Source organism: Electrophorus electricus, chromosome 17 (assembly GCF_013358815.1).
Source record: "Electrophorus electricus isolate fEleEle1 chromosome 17, fEleEle1.pri, whole genome shotgun sequence".
NCBI classification, from domain to species: Eukaryota; Metazoa; Chordata; class Actinopteri; order Gymnotiformes; family Gymnotidae; genus Electrophorus; species Electrophorus electricus.
In genome coordinates this window covers 16,373,926-16,393,735 of record NC_049551.1, presented here as the reverse complement: position 1 = coordinate 16,393,735, position 19,810 = coordinate 16,373,926, and the positions used below count along the sequence as shown (strand labels likewise).

The 19,810-nt window shown below is 41.1% G+C and overlaps 1 protein-coding gene across 2 annotated transcripts; it reads left to right on the top strand.

Moving 5' to 3' along the window:
• Positions 1–352: 352 nt before the first annotated feature.
• On the top strand, positions 353–8,906 carry mfsd14ba (major facilitator superfamily domain containing 14Ba). 2 transcript variants are annotated; one of them, XM_027003504.2, is made up of 12 exons: positions 353–680; positions 1,835–1,927; positions 2,025–2,087; positions 2,178–2,305; positions 2,470–2,584; positions 2,836–3,054; positions 3,170–3,283; positions 4,096–4,167; positions 4,865–4,977; positions 5,119–5,216; positions 5,307–5,461; positions 6,115–8,906. In XM_027003504.2, the coding sequence occupies exons 1-12, from the start codon at positions 600–602 to the stop codon at positions 6,328–6,330; spliced, it is 1,467 nt and encodes a 488-aa protein (XP_026859305.1). In that variant the 5' UTR covers positions 353–599; the 3' UTR covers positions 6,331–8,906. The 2 variants fall into 2 exon arrangements, with proteins under 2 accessions (XP_026859305.1, XP_026859304.1); XM_027003503.2 differs by having other exon boundaries at positions 1,829–1,927.
• The last annotated feature ends 10,904 nt before the right edge of the window (positions 8,907–19,810 follow it).

Sequence of the window (19,810 nt, the reverse complement as noted above, 5' to 3'; positions counted from 1 at the left end):
GCAATAATCCTGATAACAGATGCTAGTTGCAAATATGTGCCAGTATGTCAGCATCATCTGTGAACTTCCACTGTATAAAAAATTATAAAAAGGGGGAAAATATTTTAAAATGTAATCTTATTTTTTGGGTCTGTTTATATTAAATATTTACACCTACCCACAGATTTAATTAAACTCCCATCAGAAGGATTTCAGGCATTAATCTGGAATAACCCTGGGAACATACTCTAAAATGGGGGGAAAAAAATCAGAACAAGAATAGATTAGCTCACGCAACTCTTCACAAAACTCCCACGCTATCTCTGGCCTGCTGCTCAATAGTTGACCGTTTATTGCAGTCGCACGGGTGCGCTGTTACCACCGAAAAGATCTTGACTCAGTCTACCGGGTGATAATCCGGAATTTAAAACTGTACCTTCATTGCTACCTCAACCTTCTCGACTTACAGCCTCTATTTAAGTGATTTACCGAAGCGGTAACAAATCTGTATTTTTAATTAGCCTGTCTGGGCTGAACAAAGAGTCATCCTGGAAGGAGCGGCAGTACCGAAGATATGCACACAACATGGTTTTTATGTGGCTCATATAAGATGTGAAGAGATGGCCCAGGTGGGGAAAGAACCTCAACAGACCAACCGTGTCGTGCTGGTTAAGAGAATAATGATGAACGATGACAACCCGGTAAGCAAATTTAACAGGTTCTTAATCTTACAAGGATGTGTTGCCGATGTTACTGATAGATTAAATAGCCAGGTTAGTTAATAACGTAGGGCTGAGGTAGCTGGCTAGCCTGTTAGCTAACGCCACATCGTCGGCTCGTGCAGCAGTGCGGCTGCTCGTTCATCCGTTATTACCGTTGCTGAGCTCGTGGAAATACTAGCTAGCTAGCTTAGCTAACGCGTAGACATGTTAAGTATTGGGAGATTTTGGACATATTTAAATAATATCTAGCTATGTTATTTATTCTTGTTATAAGCACTGACGAATAAACATGTGATTACTTGAACGTTTACAATTCATAAGTTAATGGATGTCGTTAGATCGCTAGCTAGCTGGTTGGATAACTAGCCCCCTCCGGTCACCATTTTGAAACTTTGCTCAGAATGGCAAGCTTAGGTGGTTATCTGTATGTCAGAAAACTGACACTTGTAAGATTTATTTACAGATGATGTCCGGTTATGTTCAATAAAATGTTATTTATTTAAGGCATTCAAAATAAGATGGCGAAAATATAACGGATGTTTTAATTATGCGCTGTCCTTTCAGCAGTAGCATGGTAGGGGTTCACAGTATTACATAACACACTGTTAGCAATGAGCTCATTGCTGTGTGAGCGCTATTTTTGTTTTCAGGGAAACAACTGCCTCATGAAATCAAGAATTCAATTTAAAAATTAAATATACATACAATAACCAGTTAGCTACGTTTCATCCCATCGTGACATAGTTATCTAGACAAGTTGGCTGTGATGCTGTTGACATTGCATTCTTGCTGAGCAGGCGTTATGTTTTAAGTCATAACATTTCAAACTGCGGGCATATAAATATTTTTCACTTGCATGCAAAGTTCTTTACCGTTAACGTATCTAATCCTTGACCATTTTCTAAAAATGAGTCTTTTTTGAGGATTGAACGTTTCAGCGCTTTCGATCAGTTAGGCTAGGGACAAGACTGCAGCAGTACCTTTGGTTGTCAGTTGTTAATCACAACAGCTGTTCTCCAAAGACAAGTCATCATTTCACTATCAAAACAGATGGCATATGAGTATTTAGTCCTACAGAGTAATGCAAATTGTCATTGAATTGTTGATAATTGGTGTTCATGTCTCAGATGCAGCAGGGAATTGGGAAGCCCAGTGTCTATCATGCAGTTGTTGTCATCTTCCTTGAGTTCTTTGCTTGGGGACTGCTTACAACTCCAATGCTTACTGTAAGTCTCACCCTCCTCTTCCCTTCTCTCTCACATTACTTACATACATTGTAGTTTACACTTTGCCAACACACATACGTGTTTTTTTTTTCTTTAGGTTTTACATGAAACATTCCCACAGCACACGTTCCTGATGAACGGCCTCATTCAGGGAGTGAAGGTGAATTTTAAGTGTGTGACTTAATTTATGTGTGTGTCTCTCAGTCCCAATTTATTCAAACTTGGCTGAAGGTGTGTGATTTGTCACCAGGGCCTGCTGTCTTTCATGAGTGCTCCATTAATTGGTGCTTTATCAGATGTCTGGGGCAGGAGATCCTTCCTGTTGGTCACAGTGTTCTTCACCTGTGCTCCCATCCCTCTGATGAGGCTCAGCCCTTGGTACATTTCTCTCTTTCTCTCTCTCACTCACTTTATTACTTCTTTCTTACTACCTGTCTGTATCCTTCTTTACACTTAAATGTTGTGCATGGGCTTTTTTTAAGGAGGCTCTATATTTTTCTGTCTAATAATGTGGTTGGTCATGATTAATTTTATGTTGATAGGTGGTACTTTGCCATGATTTCTGTGTCTGGGGCTTTCTCCGTCACCTTCTCTGTCATCTTCGCATATGTGGCAGATGTTACTGAGGAACGTGAGAGGAGTACGGCGTATGGACTTGTAAGGACTGCCTCAGTACTCTTTTAGATTGTAGACTGTTTCAGTACAAGGGTAATTACAAGGGTAATCCCCAGTTCTTTTATAAGGTATTTATGTTTATGTATCATGTTCATTTAGAAAGATCTGACCTGTCTAGCTGGACCTGAACAAGCACAGTTTTCAACAGGGTGTTTTTTTCTGTTTTCAGTAGCTTTGGTTTCTTTAAATGGATATTTGATAAGCCTATATTCTCTTGGCTTCTCTTTGTCTAGGTCTCTGCTACATTTGCAGCAAGCTTAGTAACTAGCCCTGCTATCGGGGCGTACCTGTCGGCAAACTATGGGGATAATCTGGTGGTCCTGGTGGCAACGCTCGTAGCCCTGGCTGATATATGCTTCATACTGCTCGCCGTCCCTGAGTCCCTGCCGGACAAGATGAGACTGAACACATGGGGAGCCCCTATCTCCTGGGAGCAGGCGGACCCATTTGCTGTAAGGGCAAGAACGGCAGGAACACTAAGAACCACATTCTAGTACAGATACCATGCCAAGTTTGTCGCACCTGAGATAGCAGTGTGCAGTGTATTGATCTGTAACTTTGTCGCAGTCTTTGAGGAAAGTGGGGAAGGACACTACCGTGCTGCTCATCTGTATAACAGTATTTCTGTCCTACTTGCCTGAGGCAGGCCAATACTCCAGCTTCTTCCTCTATTTACGACAGGTAAGTCTCAGACCTCACCAATTCATTAGCAGGTTACAAGTCTGTGCTTATTATTTACCTTCTCACCATCTCTCTCTCTCTCTCTCTCTCTCTCTCTCTCTCTCTCTCTCTCTCTCTCTCATATTCATATATATATATATATATATATATATATATATATATATATATATATATATATATATATATATATATATATATATATATATATATACACATAATATATATTATGTGTGTATATATATATATATATATATATATATATATATATACACATAATATATATTATGTGTGTATATATATATATATATATATATATATATATATACACATAATATATATTATGTGTGTGTGTGTGTATGTGTGTGTATGTATATATATATATATATATATGTATATATATATATATATGTATATATATATATATATATATATATATATATATATATATATATATATATATATATATATATATATATATATATATATATATATAAAATATAGCAGATAAAACAATTATGGTACCTTGTTTTTTGGTGTCTCTCACCCAGGCAGAACTCGTAAACAATTCCGCGTTTCAGGTTGTAGGGAAGCAACATCTAATATTTAGATTTCTCTGAATAACAATTCGATCTTGCACAGTTTACCTATTTTCATGGATTATGAGCTGTGTCATTAAAATCTTAGGTTCCATTGGCCTCGATTTAGCTCAGTATTAGGCCATTATTTGTGAAAACTACCTCATTTGGTGCTGATCCAACGGCTCCTGTGTGCAGAGACACAGCTCTTCCTCTCTTTCTCTCTCCACCTCACAGGTCATTAATTTCTCACCAACTACAATTGCTGTGTTCATCGGTGTGGTGGGAATCCTTTCCATCTTGGCTCAGGTATTTAATTGAAAGATTTCTCTGCAGCATCGTATGGCGTGCATGGGAATGATTTTGTTGCCTCATTGTCTGAGAAAGCCGCCCTCTAATAAGTTGGGATGGTATCAGAGTTGTAGCTCATTAAAGGGATTGCCGAAAGCTTAACTGGTAAAAACTTTTTATAACTGGTAAACCTTTGACTCTGCCAGCAGACAAAGCCATTTTTTCAGCTCCAGAGTGTCTGAGCAAAGTTATGACAGATGGGCAGATATCCGTTTAAATAATGCTACTCAGTAAACCTTTTCGGACAGGGATGGTTAGGAGGAAACAAACTTGTAAGGAATTTGCTGATCAATGAATACATCTATAGTTCCTTGACTGGTCTCAGTTGTCAAACAGCACAGTGGAACACATTTGCATTCAAGGGCATTGTCTACATAGCTTGATATTTTTCAAGTAGCATGTGGTTTTGTGCAGCATAAGATGGAGACTGGAACAAATGGCAATTTTCTTTGATTTCTGTGTTATGCAAATGTTATTCAACATTTGTTAGTTTAACACAGCATTAACACAGCAATAGAAGGTTCTTTTCCACCTTATTGTGCTGTTGGAGTCCTAGCAACTACAAATAAATTATTTATAATGTACATTAAAATGGTAAACATCTGCATGTTTGGTTATGTATTGATACAGTGTTTTGTGCTTGACCTCCTGACAGACTCTCTTCCTAACTCTGCTAATGAGGACCATCGGGAACAAGAACACGATCCTTTTGGGACTGGGGTTCCAGATCCTCCAGCTGGCGTGGTACGGTCTTGGGAGTGAGCCTTGGTATGTCACGCTTGCTCTACAGGCCATCACCCTCTACGGCACATCACCAGTACAGTCACTTCTCCCCCCCCCAAACGGATAAACGCCGCTGTGCGTTTATCTGCTGGTTTTGATCGTTCTAATCTCTGTCTGCTGCTTCAGGATGATGTGGGCAGCCGGGGCCGTGGCTGCCATGTCCAGCATCACTTTCCCAGCAGTCAGCGCGCTCGTGTCCCGCAGTGCCGACCCCGATCAGCAAGGTGAGGCCACGGTGCTAGCTACGCGATTCGGGCCGACTCTGGAGAGTGAGCCGTCGCGTGCTGACTAACGCGGGCATGTCGTTATCTAAGGGCTGGTGCAGGGAATGATCACGGGGATCCGAGGCCTCTGTAACGGACTGGGTCCGGCGCTCTACGGCTTCATCTTCTTCCTCTTCGACGTCGAGCTGAGTGGGATCGCACCGATTCAGGCCGACTACGCCATCCCTCTTCAGATGCCCAGTGAGGTTAGTGGCTTGCCTGAGCTCTTTATAGAGGATGCTTGAGCCAGTGTTTAAAAGCTAAAAGTAAAACCTTGAATAATTGTAACAGGCTTCCATTTATTATTAGCAGAGTTAGCCCTGTTAGCTTTCTTCCAGGGTCTTGAAATATCAATGGAGCAATATCTTGGACATGTTATCTGATTTGCATTTGTGAAAACATGTCCATGTTTTCCAATTGGTCCTATGATGGTTGTTTTGATGGGAAATTCCATTTATTCTTTTCTGCTATCAGAGTGTTGAGAAGTCTGCATTTCATGCTGAAGTTGTCCAGTCAGTAGCGCAGGCCTACAAAAGTGTTTAGCTGGAGAGTAGTTTTTAAGGCAGGCTTAGAATTCAGATTAGCTAACTAATATCTGATGCTATATGCTATAATAGGCACTATGAGTTGGCCTATATCCCAGTCCTCCAGGCCCACCAGACAGTGCCACATTTTTGCTCTAACCTCATGCGTTGGGAACTTGGATGGAGCAAAACCGTGGAACTGCCAGGTGAGCCCTGAGGACCGCGTTTCGAAACTCTGCAGCAAATAACTGCAGGGTAGGTGTGCCCAATGCTCAGAGAACTTGCTGTTACTTACTTTTAAAACCCCTCCCCTGTCTGTCTCATTTGCTGGGCAGCGTTTCGTAGTGCCGGGCCCTCCGTTCTTGCTGGGCGCATGCACAGTGCTGGCAGCATTCATCGTGGCACTCTTCATCCCCTCGCACCAGTCAGTGCCCGCAGGCACATGCCAGGAGCGCAAGCTGAGCGGTGGCCTGGCTGGCGCCCACGTCAACACCCCGCTGCCGGGCAGCGATGAGGACTTCGAGCCCTTGCTGGAGGACAGCACTGTGTGACCCCTCAGAGGCTCGGCGAGTGAAAGACAACGAACCGGGCGACTAATACACACCCCCACACCCCTCTGTCTCCACCATCAGTACCCCTGAACAAAACTCCAGCCTTCCTGTGGATTTATTTATTTTTACAAATATTTTCACATTCTTTTGATTTGATTTTATTGTCAATATTATGTTTCTTGCTTCAAACCTGAGTGTTTTCAACCAAAGTTTTCCCTGGGACATCTGTTTTGCCACAGCATACCTAATTGCTTTTGATCAAGGGCTTGATGACAAGTGGAATCAGGTGTGCTGTAGCTGGAGGATAAACGTGAAGGTGGGCTTGTGGAAAACCCTGATTGGCTGGAGAAGGCCTCAAGTGGGCTTGTGGAAAACCCTGATTGGCTGGAAAAGGCCTCAGGTGGGCTTGTGGAAAACCCTGATTGGCTGGAGAAGGCCTCAGGTGGGCTTGTAGAAAATCCTGATTGGCTGGAGAAGGCCTTAAGTTTTTTGAGCGTCTGCAACGTTAAACCAGGTTCAATGGGCAATGTGCAGTAAGGTGGATTTAAGTTCAGACTTTGTAGCTCCTATGGTCACTGTTGGTGGAAATGCTCAGAACACTTTCTTCTTTTTAACCTAATAGAACTCCGGTGTTTATATGTGCATTTGTTGTATTTTGGATTAAGAGCCATGAGATTACCAAGATCAGTGAGAGACTAACGCTATAATGAGATGTCCATCTTATTTACCGGAGTGTTTCTGTTAACAAGCCTTAAAGTTACATATCCAGTAAAAGAAATGACTGTAGGGCTTTCTTTATTGCTCGTCGATGCTTTCTGGAGTGCTTTCAGTGCTGAGGCTTTTGCACCACGTCGTAGCCACGGCCTTGGCGTTAAGGTGCGATGTGATGTTACAATGCTGTTTTTACCGGTCAGACGATTGGTGCTAATAGAATTACTGAGCCTAACATGGTTACTGTGAGTGGCACACCAGTTAGGGTTGGCACAAGCTAAAGGTTCCTCAAAAATGTCAGCTGTAGGGATGCGGACTAAGCACTAAGAGTTGGAAACAAGTTTCTATGCAGTAGTCCTGGTAATTTTATGGCATTTTTGATTCAGCTTGCAAGTCGCTGTTTATTTAAGCAGTTTATAACAAAACAGCTTAACGCTGTATTCTTACCTGACTCCGGGCAGCTGTCCAGTTCAAAAGTTTTGTGTTGTTGCTTAGACTAAGATATTTTTTAATGCATTGTTTTTATACTTTTGAAGGGATTTGATTAGTGGTCCGTGCATGTTCATTAAAAGGCTTTACTTATCTATCCCTAGAAATATTCCATTAATGTTAATCACCAGCTACCTCCTTTTCTGAGGTTGTGACTCATGTTTGAATCTGACATTTCCTGATATAGCCATACTGTTCTCCTTGCCCAAGATAAATCCCTGAAACTGACGTATTGATTTTTTTTTTGAGAGAAACGATATTACGACCTTATTCTCTAAGGACACTTGCAGGTGCATTCCCTTTGTATACAGGCAGAATGTCTAGTGGTCTTTATGGTCAGTTATGGCTCTTGCAGCCATGTTTTGGTTTTTGATTTTGGGGTTCCTTTGCATTATTTCTGTATGAATGAAGGAATGTAATATGCTTTCTTATACTTGCCATTCCTATCTAGAGAGCTCTGTGTGTGTTGACTTATGCTGATTACCATGAAGGTGTTTGGTGTGTTTTGAGCACCCACACCCACTATGAGACAGCACTGTAAATGAAAGCCCCTTCCACTTTTGTTTGTCTGAACATTGTATGTCTGCTGCCATCATTCCAGCCTTCTAACTTGCGCGTGTCAAATCAGCTGTCGTCGTTTTACAACTGGCGGTGCTGCTTTGCAGTTTTACAAACCTGTTCTCCCTTCATCTGCTTTGGGAGACATTCACAATACATGTGTCCAAGCGTGATTCGTACCACCACCACACAGGACAGAATGGTAGGACTCTCTGTGCCCGAACTTCCTCAAGTGTATTCTGAAGAGACTGCAAACATTGCCCGCTGTGGATGACAGTTGGGACTATGGGCATGTATATATGATCTGTAGTGCACAGCCTGTAACAGTTATTATGAACATGTAATATAAAATGATGGTAATATTAAGTATTTTAAGATTGTATAGTATTGTACATGTACTGAGTAGTATTAATGGAATATATTAAATGTTGCTAGAAGCTGCTATATTTTTGGAACAGAGTATGAAACGTTGGCCACTTCTATTTGGAAATTTCCAAGTCTCTAGTGAGGGATTTTTTTTTTGTGCGTGTGTTTGGCAAAGATGGCTCATCTCACCAGCTCTGGTCTAATACAGCTTGACTATTTGTGTTAAGATCTCTGCACTTCTCATCTTTTCGAGAGGATACACAAATGTGCCTAAAGTGAAAACCATGTTCATTTTTAAATACCTAAAAAGGAGTGTAAATACTGCATACATAGAACAGCTTTTACTGCTGACAAAATGTGATATGTACAGCAACTTCTATATTTATTGTTATGTCTTGGTGGAATATGTTAAGTAGTTATCGTTGAATAAAGAAGAGGCTAAGGAAAGTGCATTATGTAATACTGTGATTTGTAGTGTTTACCACTAGGGGGTACTGTGATGCTACAGTTTTTTAATCTGGGTTGAATTTCACGGGTCTTCACGCTTCCATTGAAATGTTCCTTGAAAGATTTCTCGCATGTCGGTCATTTTCACACCTCAGTTATACTGATACTGACATTTCCTTTTAACATCTGCATTTCTACACTTCCTTAAAATAGTGTTTTTTTTTTCTTTTTCTTTAAATCAATAAAAGTAAATCAATAAAAGTGGTTTGTAAATACACAATTTACTTGAGGTCTTTGACTTCAGTCAAAGCATTCTTTCACATTATTTAAGGTGCCAGTGTCCGTGCGAAATTTTCAGATAGCACTGAAGCGAGAGGTTTGGCAACTTTTGTTTGTTTTCAAAGTAATTTCTAGCAAAGTATCTGCTAAATACAGAATGAGCTTCTATCGGGAATAATGCGATGTGAAATCCGCGTGGCAGCTCTTGGTGTTCTAGCACTAACCCGACATTACCTCTAGAGGGCACTGCAGCCGCGGGTCAACGGGCCCACCAATACCGACGGATCCGACGAAGACGCATCTTGGTCATTTAGTGCTCGAGAAATTCGACTTCCCGAAGCAGAAACTAAAATCCCACCGCTTGGAATAGGCATGCAATAGCAGTGGAGGAAAAAAACAGACCACCCAGTCCCGCTTTAAACTTATAAACTTAAACGCATTTAAACCCACACCTTGTGTGTGTGTCTCTCTCTCTCTCTCTCTCTCTCTCTCTCTCTCTCTCTCTCTCTCTCTCTCTCTCTCTCTCTCTCTCTCTCTCTCTTTATATATATATATATATATGAGCATGCCTAGTTTGTGTTGCATTCCCACGCGTGCTGCTGGTCCTGTCAGGACATGCTCGTGCAGAATTTTAATACTCTGAACATTACGCAAGAAATGATCCGCGAAAATTCTAGTGACGTGCACGTGTTTAATATTGCCATGAAGACAATTTCTCAATGTTAATACCAATATTTAATTTCTAATAACATTAACCATAATTATAGAACACAGTCTAGATTAAGTTATACAGTGTTCGGGTATTTGTATAAAAACGTAGATTATGTCCTTTCTGCAAACCGGTATCCAGTTTTACAACTACTGGGAAAATGACAACTTATTTGATAACTGAGCAAATGGCTATCTAATTATATCAGTACTGAATCCAAATATTGGCCGATTCAGAGAAAAAGGTTGTGAGCAATTATCTGCTACTAAGCCTGCCACAGTTATACTGATATTTTCAAATATTCCTACATCTGACATGATACAATGATCTCCAATTCGGCAGTCATATTTGTGGTATCTTGGCTCTGTGAATTTATATCACTGTTCAGCAACTGCACGCCTGATATGGTATGCAGGCTCCATATTTGCATGGCTCCCATTGTGATTCAGAAGCTATTGCCCACTGTATTGCCAATTTATCTGTGAGCATTCTTATCCTCAATAGATCTGACTTGTTTCTGACACTGCACAACTTTTCACAAGGCAAGAACTCAGCTCTCCATCAAAGATGTGTACATTTCCACCTCGGCTCATAAATATTAATGGGTGTAGTTGCGCACGGGCATCTTTGGCGAGCGGAAAATGGATTAAAGCATGCCACATGGATAGATTTTTATGCATCAAAGTGTCTGCCCTGCATCGCCACTGCAGAGGTCAGATCAATTTGTTACCGTGACACCTGGTGAGAGGGGGCCTCGGTGCTTTCTGGTGGTCGTGTACGGTACGCTGGACCAGCGTGGTCTTCTTTGATGATGCAATTAACACAGCTTCACCCGTAACCTTGGGTGGGTTCCTGTGGACTAGCCCTCGCGAGGCTGCTCAAAACAGGGCGGTTTCACATGTGGCAGTCAAGTCTGTCATCTGACCAGGCATGACACTGTACCTGTTAGCTCAGTGCGGAGGTCCGTGAAGGATTAGCGAAGGCCGTAACTTGCATGCTAGACTGTTGGCAACCTGGACGTTGGAAGGCAGGGATACTCCGGAAGGGGCTTTGCTCATGGCGGGCACAAACCTGAGAGCTGGAAAGATCTTGAGAGCCATTTCCTCTTCTGATTTCCAAGCCTGCTGGGTTGCCTCATCTGCAAGAGTCTGCCGTGTGTGGGGACTCGAAAGGAATATTCCACCTAAAATTGTGAAATTTGGTAATAGGTCTAGATATTAGAAGCTAATGCTAAGTTTCCCCCTTTATCTGTCATCTACTGGCATGTTAGGTTCGGGGTAAATTTATTCTTGGAGGGAAACAGAAAGGCTGGCCTGTGCTCAGGACTATAAGAGAGTTTAACTCTGACCTCACAGCAGACGCCCGTCTGTGAATCACCCAGTGAACACATCAGCTCAGCAGCGCTGACGATTGCGACAAGGGCACACTCATTCCTGGTGTCCTGTTATTCCTGTAGGGTAATAAGGCTTCGAGAAGTCCTCGCTGCTGGGTGGATGTTCAGGTTTACAGGGGTGTTTAGCTAGAGGTTTAGGGCAATGTCAAATGCTCTACTCTTATGGATCTCTATGCAAGTTGCTTGTGCACCCTGTACAAATACTACATTTCCATTGAGGCATCTGTTAACTTATGCATACAAGTGCATTAACTGAGGTGAAATTAGTGAGGTAGATCAAAACACCTTCAGCCCTAATGACTCTTTATAGATTTTTTTTCTTTCTTTCTCCCTTGTAATATGGCTCTGCATAGCTCTTGGATAATCTGATTTAGCAGGTCAAAGTTTTGACTCTTGGGCACTACCAAACAGTGAAATCTTTGGTTAATAATAAAGACACGCTTCTCCCCTTCCCTTCTTTGCTATATTATATTGGCTTTTTGGGTTCAACAATATCACAAGGGCCCTTGAAAAAAAATTCCAATAAAAGATTTACAAAATAAAAGTCAAGCCTTTTTTCCTGGCTTGTGGTAAAAGTAATAACGGTCCACTTCTGAGAACAACCAAAGTCTCAGAAACCCTGAAACCAGGGAAATATGAACACAAACCATCCAGGGCAAAATAAGGGAACAATCAAATGATATTGCCATGAAAATGCCAATCGTTTCTTCTTCATAATTTCAGACCTTTAGTTGTTTTCCTCGTCCAACGTCTCCCCTATGGTCTTTTGAATTTTGGCAACATATTGGCAGCTAACAGACATAAATAAGGCAGTGTCTCACACATAGATTAGATATCATTTTTATATTTCTGCTTCACTAATACTACAGCAGCAATAGCTAGGGATTTTCAACTGGCCCGATTCCATTAAGCACTTCCAACCGCCTAAGCCTTTTATTCTAACTCATGCCAGTTCCCTGACCAGTTACTTTTAGAGGCGCTGCAAGATCTGTTCACGATCTTTGCACATGCTTATGCTTTGATTCCCCCCTGATTACATTTGTCACCAAAAACCAATTTCAGAGATGTGCGTTGGGTTATTGTAGAAAGTGCTCCAACAATCCATGTAGACAAAGTGAGTGTATCCCCCTCCCATCCTATATCAGAATTTGGACTTGGTGCTCCCTACACGTCATTCCTTTTAAGGTAGAACTGCTGTCCTCATATAATACCATTATTTTCCCCCCACTTCTTTTAAAAATGTTGATGGGTTTTCAGGTGCTACTAGTTACGTAGACCAAGGAGAAATTAAAACTGCATACAGCCTCATAGTCTTCAGAGGTTGACAGCCACTGGGATAAGGAAGTTTTATGATGAATACACTTGAGTGATGTGTAAAACACTTCTGACCATCTGGACCTCTCTTCAGCCACTGGAGTAACACGCAGTATGTGCAATGCTGAGTAAGATAAATAATTGTTCATTAAGCAGTCTGTGAGAGGACAATTATTTGCTTAGGTTTGCACTCTTCCCCGAAGGAGCCTGATCTGCTCTCCCCGCCTTAAGCCATCCGCACGATGACCTATGCTTCCCTCCTGAAAAGAGGCAATGGCTCTCTGTGAAATACTCCACTACATAGTGAATACTGCATACTACACTCAGTATATGCTGTATACTGGACCCCTTAGTAGTACGCAGGCTAGTATCCAGTCTGCGACAAATGCAAAACATACGAGGTCGCGTCACCGTATGAAGGTTCCGCCTCCATTGGAAATATTTTTCCAACACCGTTGCATGATTGCATTCCGTACACCACGAGGACAGCACTGGAATATGTGGACCAAGTAGTAGGTAATTTGGCCATCTTTCGCATACTGGAAAATTTATTTTGGTCGTATACTGTATACGGCGTACTGTATACGGGCCCAGTCAGTAACCTAGTACACACTGTTCGTGTATTACGAACACAGATGATGTGTCTGGGGAGCAGAAGCGCGTTTTGCGCTCCGCGCCAGCCTGTCCATAGCGTGTCCCAGTTTCTCCGCTGTCTTTCGGTCGCGTCTGTGCAGCGTGCGAGAAGTCTCTCTCTCCAGACTTGAAACTTTGCAGGCACCGTTTATTTTCCTTTTCGCATGTGTGAATTAGCGAGCGCTCATCCCTTTGGCTCCTCGACAGCGCCCTTCGCGCGAGGTTTTACACGAGGAAGCGTTTTGGGGCAACTGCTGTCGGGGCGCATCACAGTAATGCGAGTCTTACCCTCACTGGGACCTACACGCATGGGGCTCTTCCACATGACGCAAAATGCACTTCCTTCTGTTGATTTAACGAGAGTCCAGGTAACTGAGTACCTTACTAACCAACAACACACACACACACACGGTGATCGGGGCTGCTGTCACTCAAAACGCAGAGACAGCTGAATAGGACAACAAACGTACGTTCATCACGACGACTGCACGAGGTTAAAGGAAAATTCTGGCGAAAAGCCCTTACACTGCAATGAATTAAAGTTAGCTGAGCGTGCAGTTACCATAATGACATTTGCATAATGCTAATTTCCTAGTTCTCATTCATTGTTGGCCATGTCAGGATTTTGGTCAGTCTGTTGCATTAAGGGAAACTGAATGGCTCTTACAGTTCCCAGTACAATTTCCTTAATAGGCAATTTAAACAGTCTGATGCAAGTTATTGACACGGTAGCCTTCCAGAGGAAGGAAACTACAGCTTGCACTATATTTTACTGTAGTCCTGCCTTCAGTGCAAAGTGTTTTGCAGAATGCACATTTACAAGTTATAATGTTTTAAAACGCGTTATATTTATTTAATTAAAACCATGTGCAGCAAAGCTAGACCAACGCCCTCCTACGACAGTGAAACTGATACCTTGGACAAAAGTTTGAACTTAAAATGCCACAACCAATGCTTTACATTTGGGACCATGTATGCCTTAATGCTATTATGCATGGATTTCTGCACGAGTTCCTTAACGCCGGAACACTAACAGGATGTGCTGAATTCCATCTCAGATAACAACCACCATTACCACATACTGTCTCAGAAACACGTCTGTGAAAGTGCTGGCGACACGAGTAGTGATTACATTCATACTCACGGCGATTTCAAACAACAACAACCGCCACGACTGAACTATATCCTAGAGGTGAAGTGGATGAGAGCACGTTTGCAGATTTAACGCACTTTACTCTGGCCTGACTCGTTTTTATCATAGTGACCAAATTGATCCTCGACGTGCCAGGCTCGCGTTCACGTTTCACAGCAACATTGCGGACTTTGCAGCCTCACAGACGAATCGGATTTCTGCTCCATATCCGTCTAAACGGCAGTCAGACCTAATAAGGTTTGTTTCCTCCATCTTCGATTCGGATCAAAGTCGTGTTCTTACACTCTAACGATTATCGCAAGTTTCTTCCCCGTCGCACATCATCACCAGCGGTTTAGCATGATGAAAGCACACGTCATTAGAGGAATGTAAAACATCCCATTGCGCTCGTCTCACTACAGTGTTTAGTGCCTGTGTTGCATGTGGCACAGCTGGGCTTTCGTCTAAAATCTTCAATTTCATTGGTACTGCTCACCTCTGCGCTCAGAATACTGCTAATTACCAGGTGCAACATGTTTGCCCATTGCAGGAATCAGTTTTGGTAATTGGCTCGGTTCCAAAACATTTAGACAACCCTTCTAAAGGGGGCACAATAGATGTTAATGGAACAAGTTTCCACAAACTTGATTAAAACATGTTTATTTAGAATACCACGTTTTGGTGTTGTGTGTGTTAAAGTACTGCAGCTGTGAAATAATTGCTCAAAGAAACTGCATGGATAATTGCTAAATGAAAATATTTTTACATTGTATTTTGTAAAGCCTGAATAACATTTTCCTGCAGTGTGTTATATATTAAATATATAATGTTTTACAATATAGACCAATGATGCAGTTTTACTTTTATGACTGTTTTTGTAACACTTAACTCAGAAGTCCTGCGAGTTGTCTTGCATTAGGTGTCTGAGCTTCCCCTTACCTCCTGTCTTATGAACTGGCTTTGGACATGGTTATGGTACACACATCTGTACTTATCAGTCTAGGTGACTACAGCATATATATATATATATATCTGTATATATACACACATACACTAACACACTGAGAGCTGTTACTTCTGTAGCAAATTGTGATTTAAAGATGAAGATGTCTGCAAAATGAAAATTGTGTACTATTTACAATATTTAAAAATATTTAACGGCAAGTGTATGCTTTAATTTCAAAGTAATTATGGACTAGTAAAACTGACATGCATTTAAGAGGAAAATAAGTAGCTTAACAACAGAATCACAGCACAGGTGCTTTAAAAAGAAAGTCTAAATACATATTGTGGATGTCCTAAGCAAATGTGTTCACCTTTAAAATAACCCTTGTCTTCTAGGTATTCCACAGTCATCTGAACTCAAGATCAGTTATTAACTTTTAATATAAAGGTTTTTAGTCCTAAAAAGTTTTCTTTCGTTTGGTTTTGGTGGAAATGTTCTCCAGATAACAGTAACTTGCAGATGTATGTAAAATGTATATCTTCTGTTATTTCAACCATGTGCAGGCAAAGACTGATTATGCTTTTAGTCAAACTTTCAATGTCTCATTTGGCTCATTATGTGAATTTTTAAAACTCTTATGATGGCCCTTATTTTCCTCTTTGAAACACTTATCATCAATTTGATGTTCCACTGTCAGATTACCCATTAAATGTAATTACCTAAGCAATCAATTTAGAGAGAGCAGAGCGATGTGCTAATGTTAAATATCGTGGAAACTATTTATTTTGGTGGCTGCTAAAACAAATGAGTAAGAAATATGCAGCACCTACAGATTAATCTGGCAAATTTCATTTAAACTTCACTGCTTAAAAAGTAATAATGGATTGTCTTATACTCTTTTATGTCCTTTATGTATTATTAATAATAAACATAATGGATTGTCTTATACTTGGGGTCAGGTCGATATAGTTTGTAACTGAAAACCTTTTGTGAGGTGTTCCCTTGTACACATATTCTTTGTAAATTGTACTTACATATAAAAGGATAGTGGTGGAAAAAAGAAACAACCTATAAATGATCTACTGGTACTCGCCTTCACCTCTTGCTAATAAAGTAGAACACAGTGGAATTAGAGGACTTGCTTTATTACTTTTAAGGGCAGATTTACGAAAGCTGACACGTGACATTGGAACAAGTGCGAACACATTTACAGCCAGCCCTGAACACAGTATTTTGACAATGTGACTGAAATACATAGACTTGAATAATGCCTGGGTTCTTATAAATCCATTACCTTTATATATTCAACTTTTAGCTAGACATCATGAAATTATGATGTTTAATGTAGCTTTGCATGAGTATTTATCGTGTGCAGACCCATTCTACCTGGTACTTTTTTTTTGAGAAGATAACCACAAGGGAATGCCTTCATGCTAAATGGATTTGCAAAAGGTCACTGAATTTGGCATACCTCACCTGCAAATTTGTGATTTATGACCCAGCACTATGTAAGTGGTCTTATCAGTTCCCTGCCACAATACATGTTTTTATGAATAGCATAGCAAGGTATGTTCTCACAATGTGATTGTTGGAATATTATATTCCTCTGTGAATGGCATCTTTTATAATGCAAAAAACCATAACTATATATTTATAGTATATACAACTGATAAAGGACCTCTGTTAAAAATGTCTATACAATGTTTCCAAAGAAACAAGATGTTTTGCACACAGGACTTTCATCAGCTGGGCAAGCAAAGTGCTTCAACACACTGCAGTTACTCTCTGGAATCTTCTTTATGTAGTAAAAATATAAATGAATGAGTTGAGATGAGAGTGCCTCAAATATATGGGAGCAGAGGAGGTGCCATGGAAGCCCATTCTATGGACTGAATCACTGACAAATGGCAGAGGTGGCTGACGTGAGGCAGTCTTACCTACAGCTGGAAAAGGAAGCACGGCACAGAGTCATTAATCATGGCAGCATGAGAATGAGCGCTGAGCACTAGGCCGATCTAAACCAGGGTGTCCGACTGGTCAAGACCCGAGATACAGACTGTGCAAAGGAGGTCCTGAGACACTCCAGCACCTAGAATGCAAAATGCTGGTGGAATAATCACACACTGAGACACACAACCAAGTGGCTGTGATTATATACAGGGCCTATACAGGGCATACACGGGGCATATATGGGGCAGATACAGGGCATACACGGGGCATATACGGGGCATACACGGGGCATATATGGGGCATATACAGGGCATACACGGGGCATATACGGGGCAGATACAGGGCATACACGGGGCATATATGGGGCAGATACGGGGCATACACGGGGCATATATGGGGCAGATACAGGGCATACACGGGGCATATATGGGGCAGATACAGGGCATACACGGGGCATATATGGGGCCTATACAGGGCATACACGGGGCATATACGGGACAAACACATTGAAGTCCAAAGGGGAGGATCCACAGTGAGTGGTGAACAACAATCTTATGAACCTGTAGGACTTCCAGATCCAGATAGATCTGAAAGTAATGGTGAACAATTGTAATAGCAGATATGATGTAGAAGACAGCAGTAGTAATAGATGTGACTGTCCCAAGTGATGGAAGCCAAGGGTGCCTCCCCCCCCAGGCATGGGTGGCTGGGGGTGGAGTGGATGGAGTGTTGGGGAGCATGACTGACTGTTTCCCACAGGTTGAGAATTTATTTGTGGTGGTAACTGTAGCTAACTGATATTACTAATCTATAGCAGATATAACTATAGCTTATTGGTGAATTGGTGTGTATGCATTAATTAATGAGAAGTTTTAAAAACGTGTATCTCTGTAGTGGAGTACTGTGGATGCCATACACCCATGACAAGTTATGCAGAGAAGCCTCCAGAGAGCAGTATTTGTAAACCTTAACTTATGGTTTTACTCTTAAAAAGAAGTTATTACACAATTTTTTGGTAATTTCTATTTTCACTAATTAAACAGCTGCAAATGTGCTACTCTGTGTACTTTTACTACAATTTTTTATTTTTTTTTTCCAGAGAAACAACAGGTCGGCCAGAATAGAGGTCCTCAAGCAGCTGTGCAAGCAAAGTGCATAACCATCAGAGTGAGTTGGTGGAAGGAACTAGTTAGCTAACGCTAGGTAGGTAGCTAACGCTCAGAGGATTCAAAACGGTTGCTAAGTTATCCACATTTCTGCTCAGCAGGCAGTTATGTTTGATTTATTTTTGATTTGATTTTCAAAAAACAAAAGTAGTAATGTCTTCAAGGGTAAGATGGTGATGGTTACAGTAAAACTCTGTAGCACATTATTTACCATGGTCTTGCAGTTAGGCAAACTGTAGCTTGTTTCTAATGCATATGCTATCAGAAAGAATTAATTCATTTCATTTCAGGCATTTAGCTGATTCTTTTATCCAAAGCAACTTACAATTATGACTGAGCACAATTTGAGAAATTGAGGGTTAAGTGTTTTGCTCAGGAGCCCAACAGTAGCAGCTTGGTTGTGTGGCTTCAACTGGCAACCTTCTGATTACTAGTCAAATACTTTAACCACCAAGACACTGACATTTGTGTGCTTGAGCCCTCGTAGCTAGCTAAATGTTCTCAATTGGTATAATGCTTATCTAGCAGTATTCACTACAGGTTTTGTTATCAAACAAATATATGCACTGAAATACATATGCCCTAGTTCTTTTATCAAATAGATATTGCTGTATATTACTTTTAATGTCTAAAAGATTTATTTCAGTATGTTTTTTCGCCAGCAGTATTTTGACATTTCACAACATGCACGGCAGCCTCATCTGCAGGGAGGGGCTGTGGAGGCGGGGCTATGGATGTGGGGGAGGGGAGGGGCGTTTGCTCAGTCTTTCTGACTGCAGCTTTAAACAGTATGCAATTTATTATACACTGTTAACCTGCGTACCCTGAAGTTCTTCTATGCTGTAGAGCCTTTTTAGTGTGCCACCCCAAGATTTCCACTGACCACATCATCTAGACCCCCCCCCCCCCCCCAACTAAAGATTTTCTGTATGTGCCACTGATAGAAACATCCAAAGCAATGAATATGAAAGTTGGAGTAATACCAAGGTTTGTATGAGGAAATAGGGAAAACTCCCAGGCCTCTGGTGGAATGCCTGAGTGTCAGTAAAAATAAGATGACCACCAACTTGGGGAGTTATCTATATTACATATGGCTATATTATTCTATATATCTGTTTAAAATAAACATTCACATATTAAAGGTTACTATAAATGAGAAATATCTCGTGTTTTCTTTTACCACTTTAATCAGAATTTGTAGGCCTACACATGCTTACTTCACCATCTGTCAGAGTGGAGCACATCAATGATGACCCCGTGTAAAAAATACAGGCCTGAACTGAAAGTAATTAATGGCAATTACACGCCTATGCAGTCGCTGTTCCTGTACTTTATGTTAATCATAATTACTCTTCCTGATGAAGCGCGAGATACAGCCGTAAAAGTC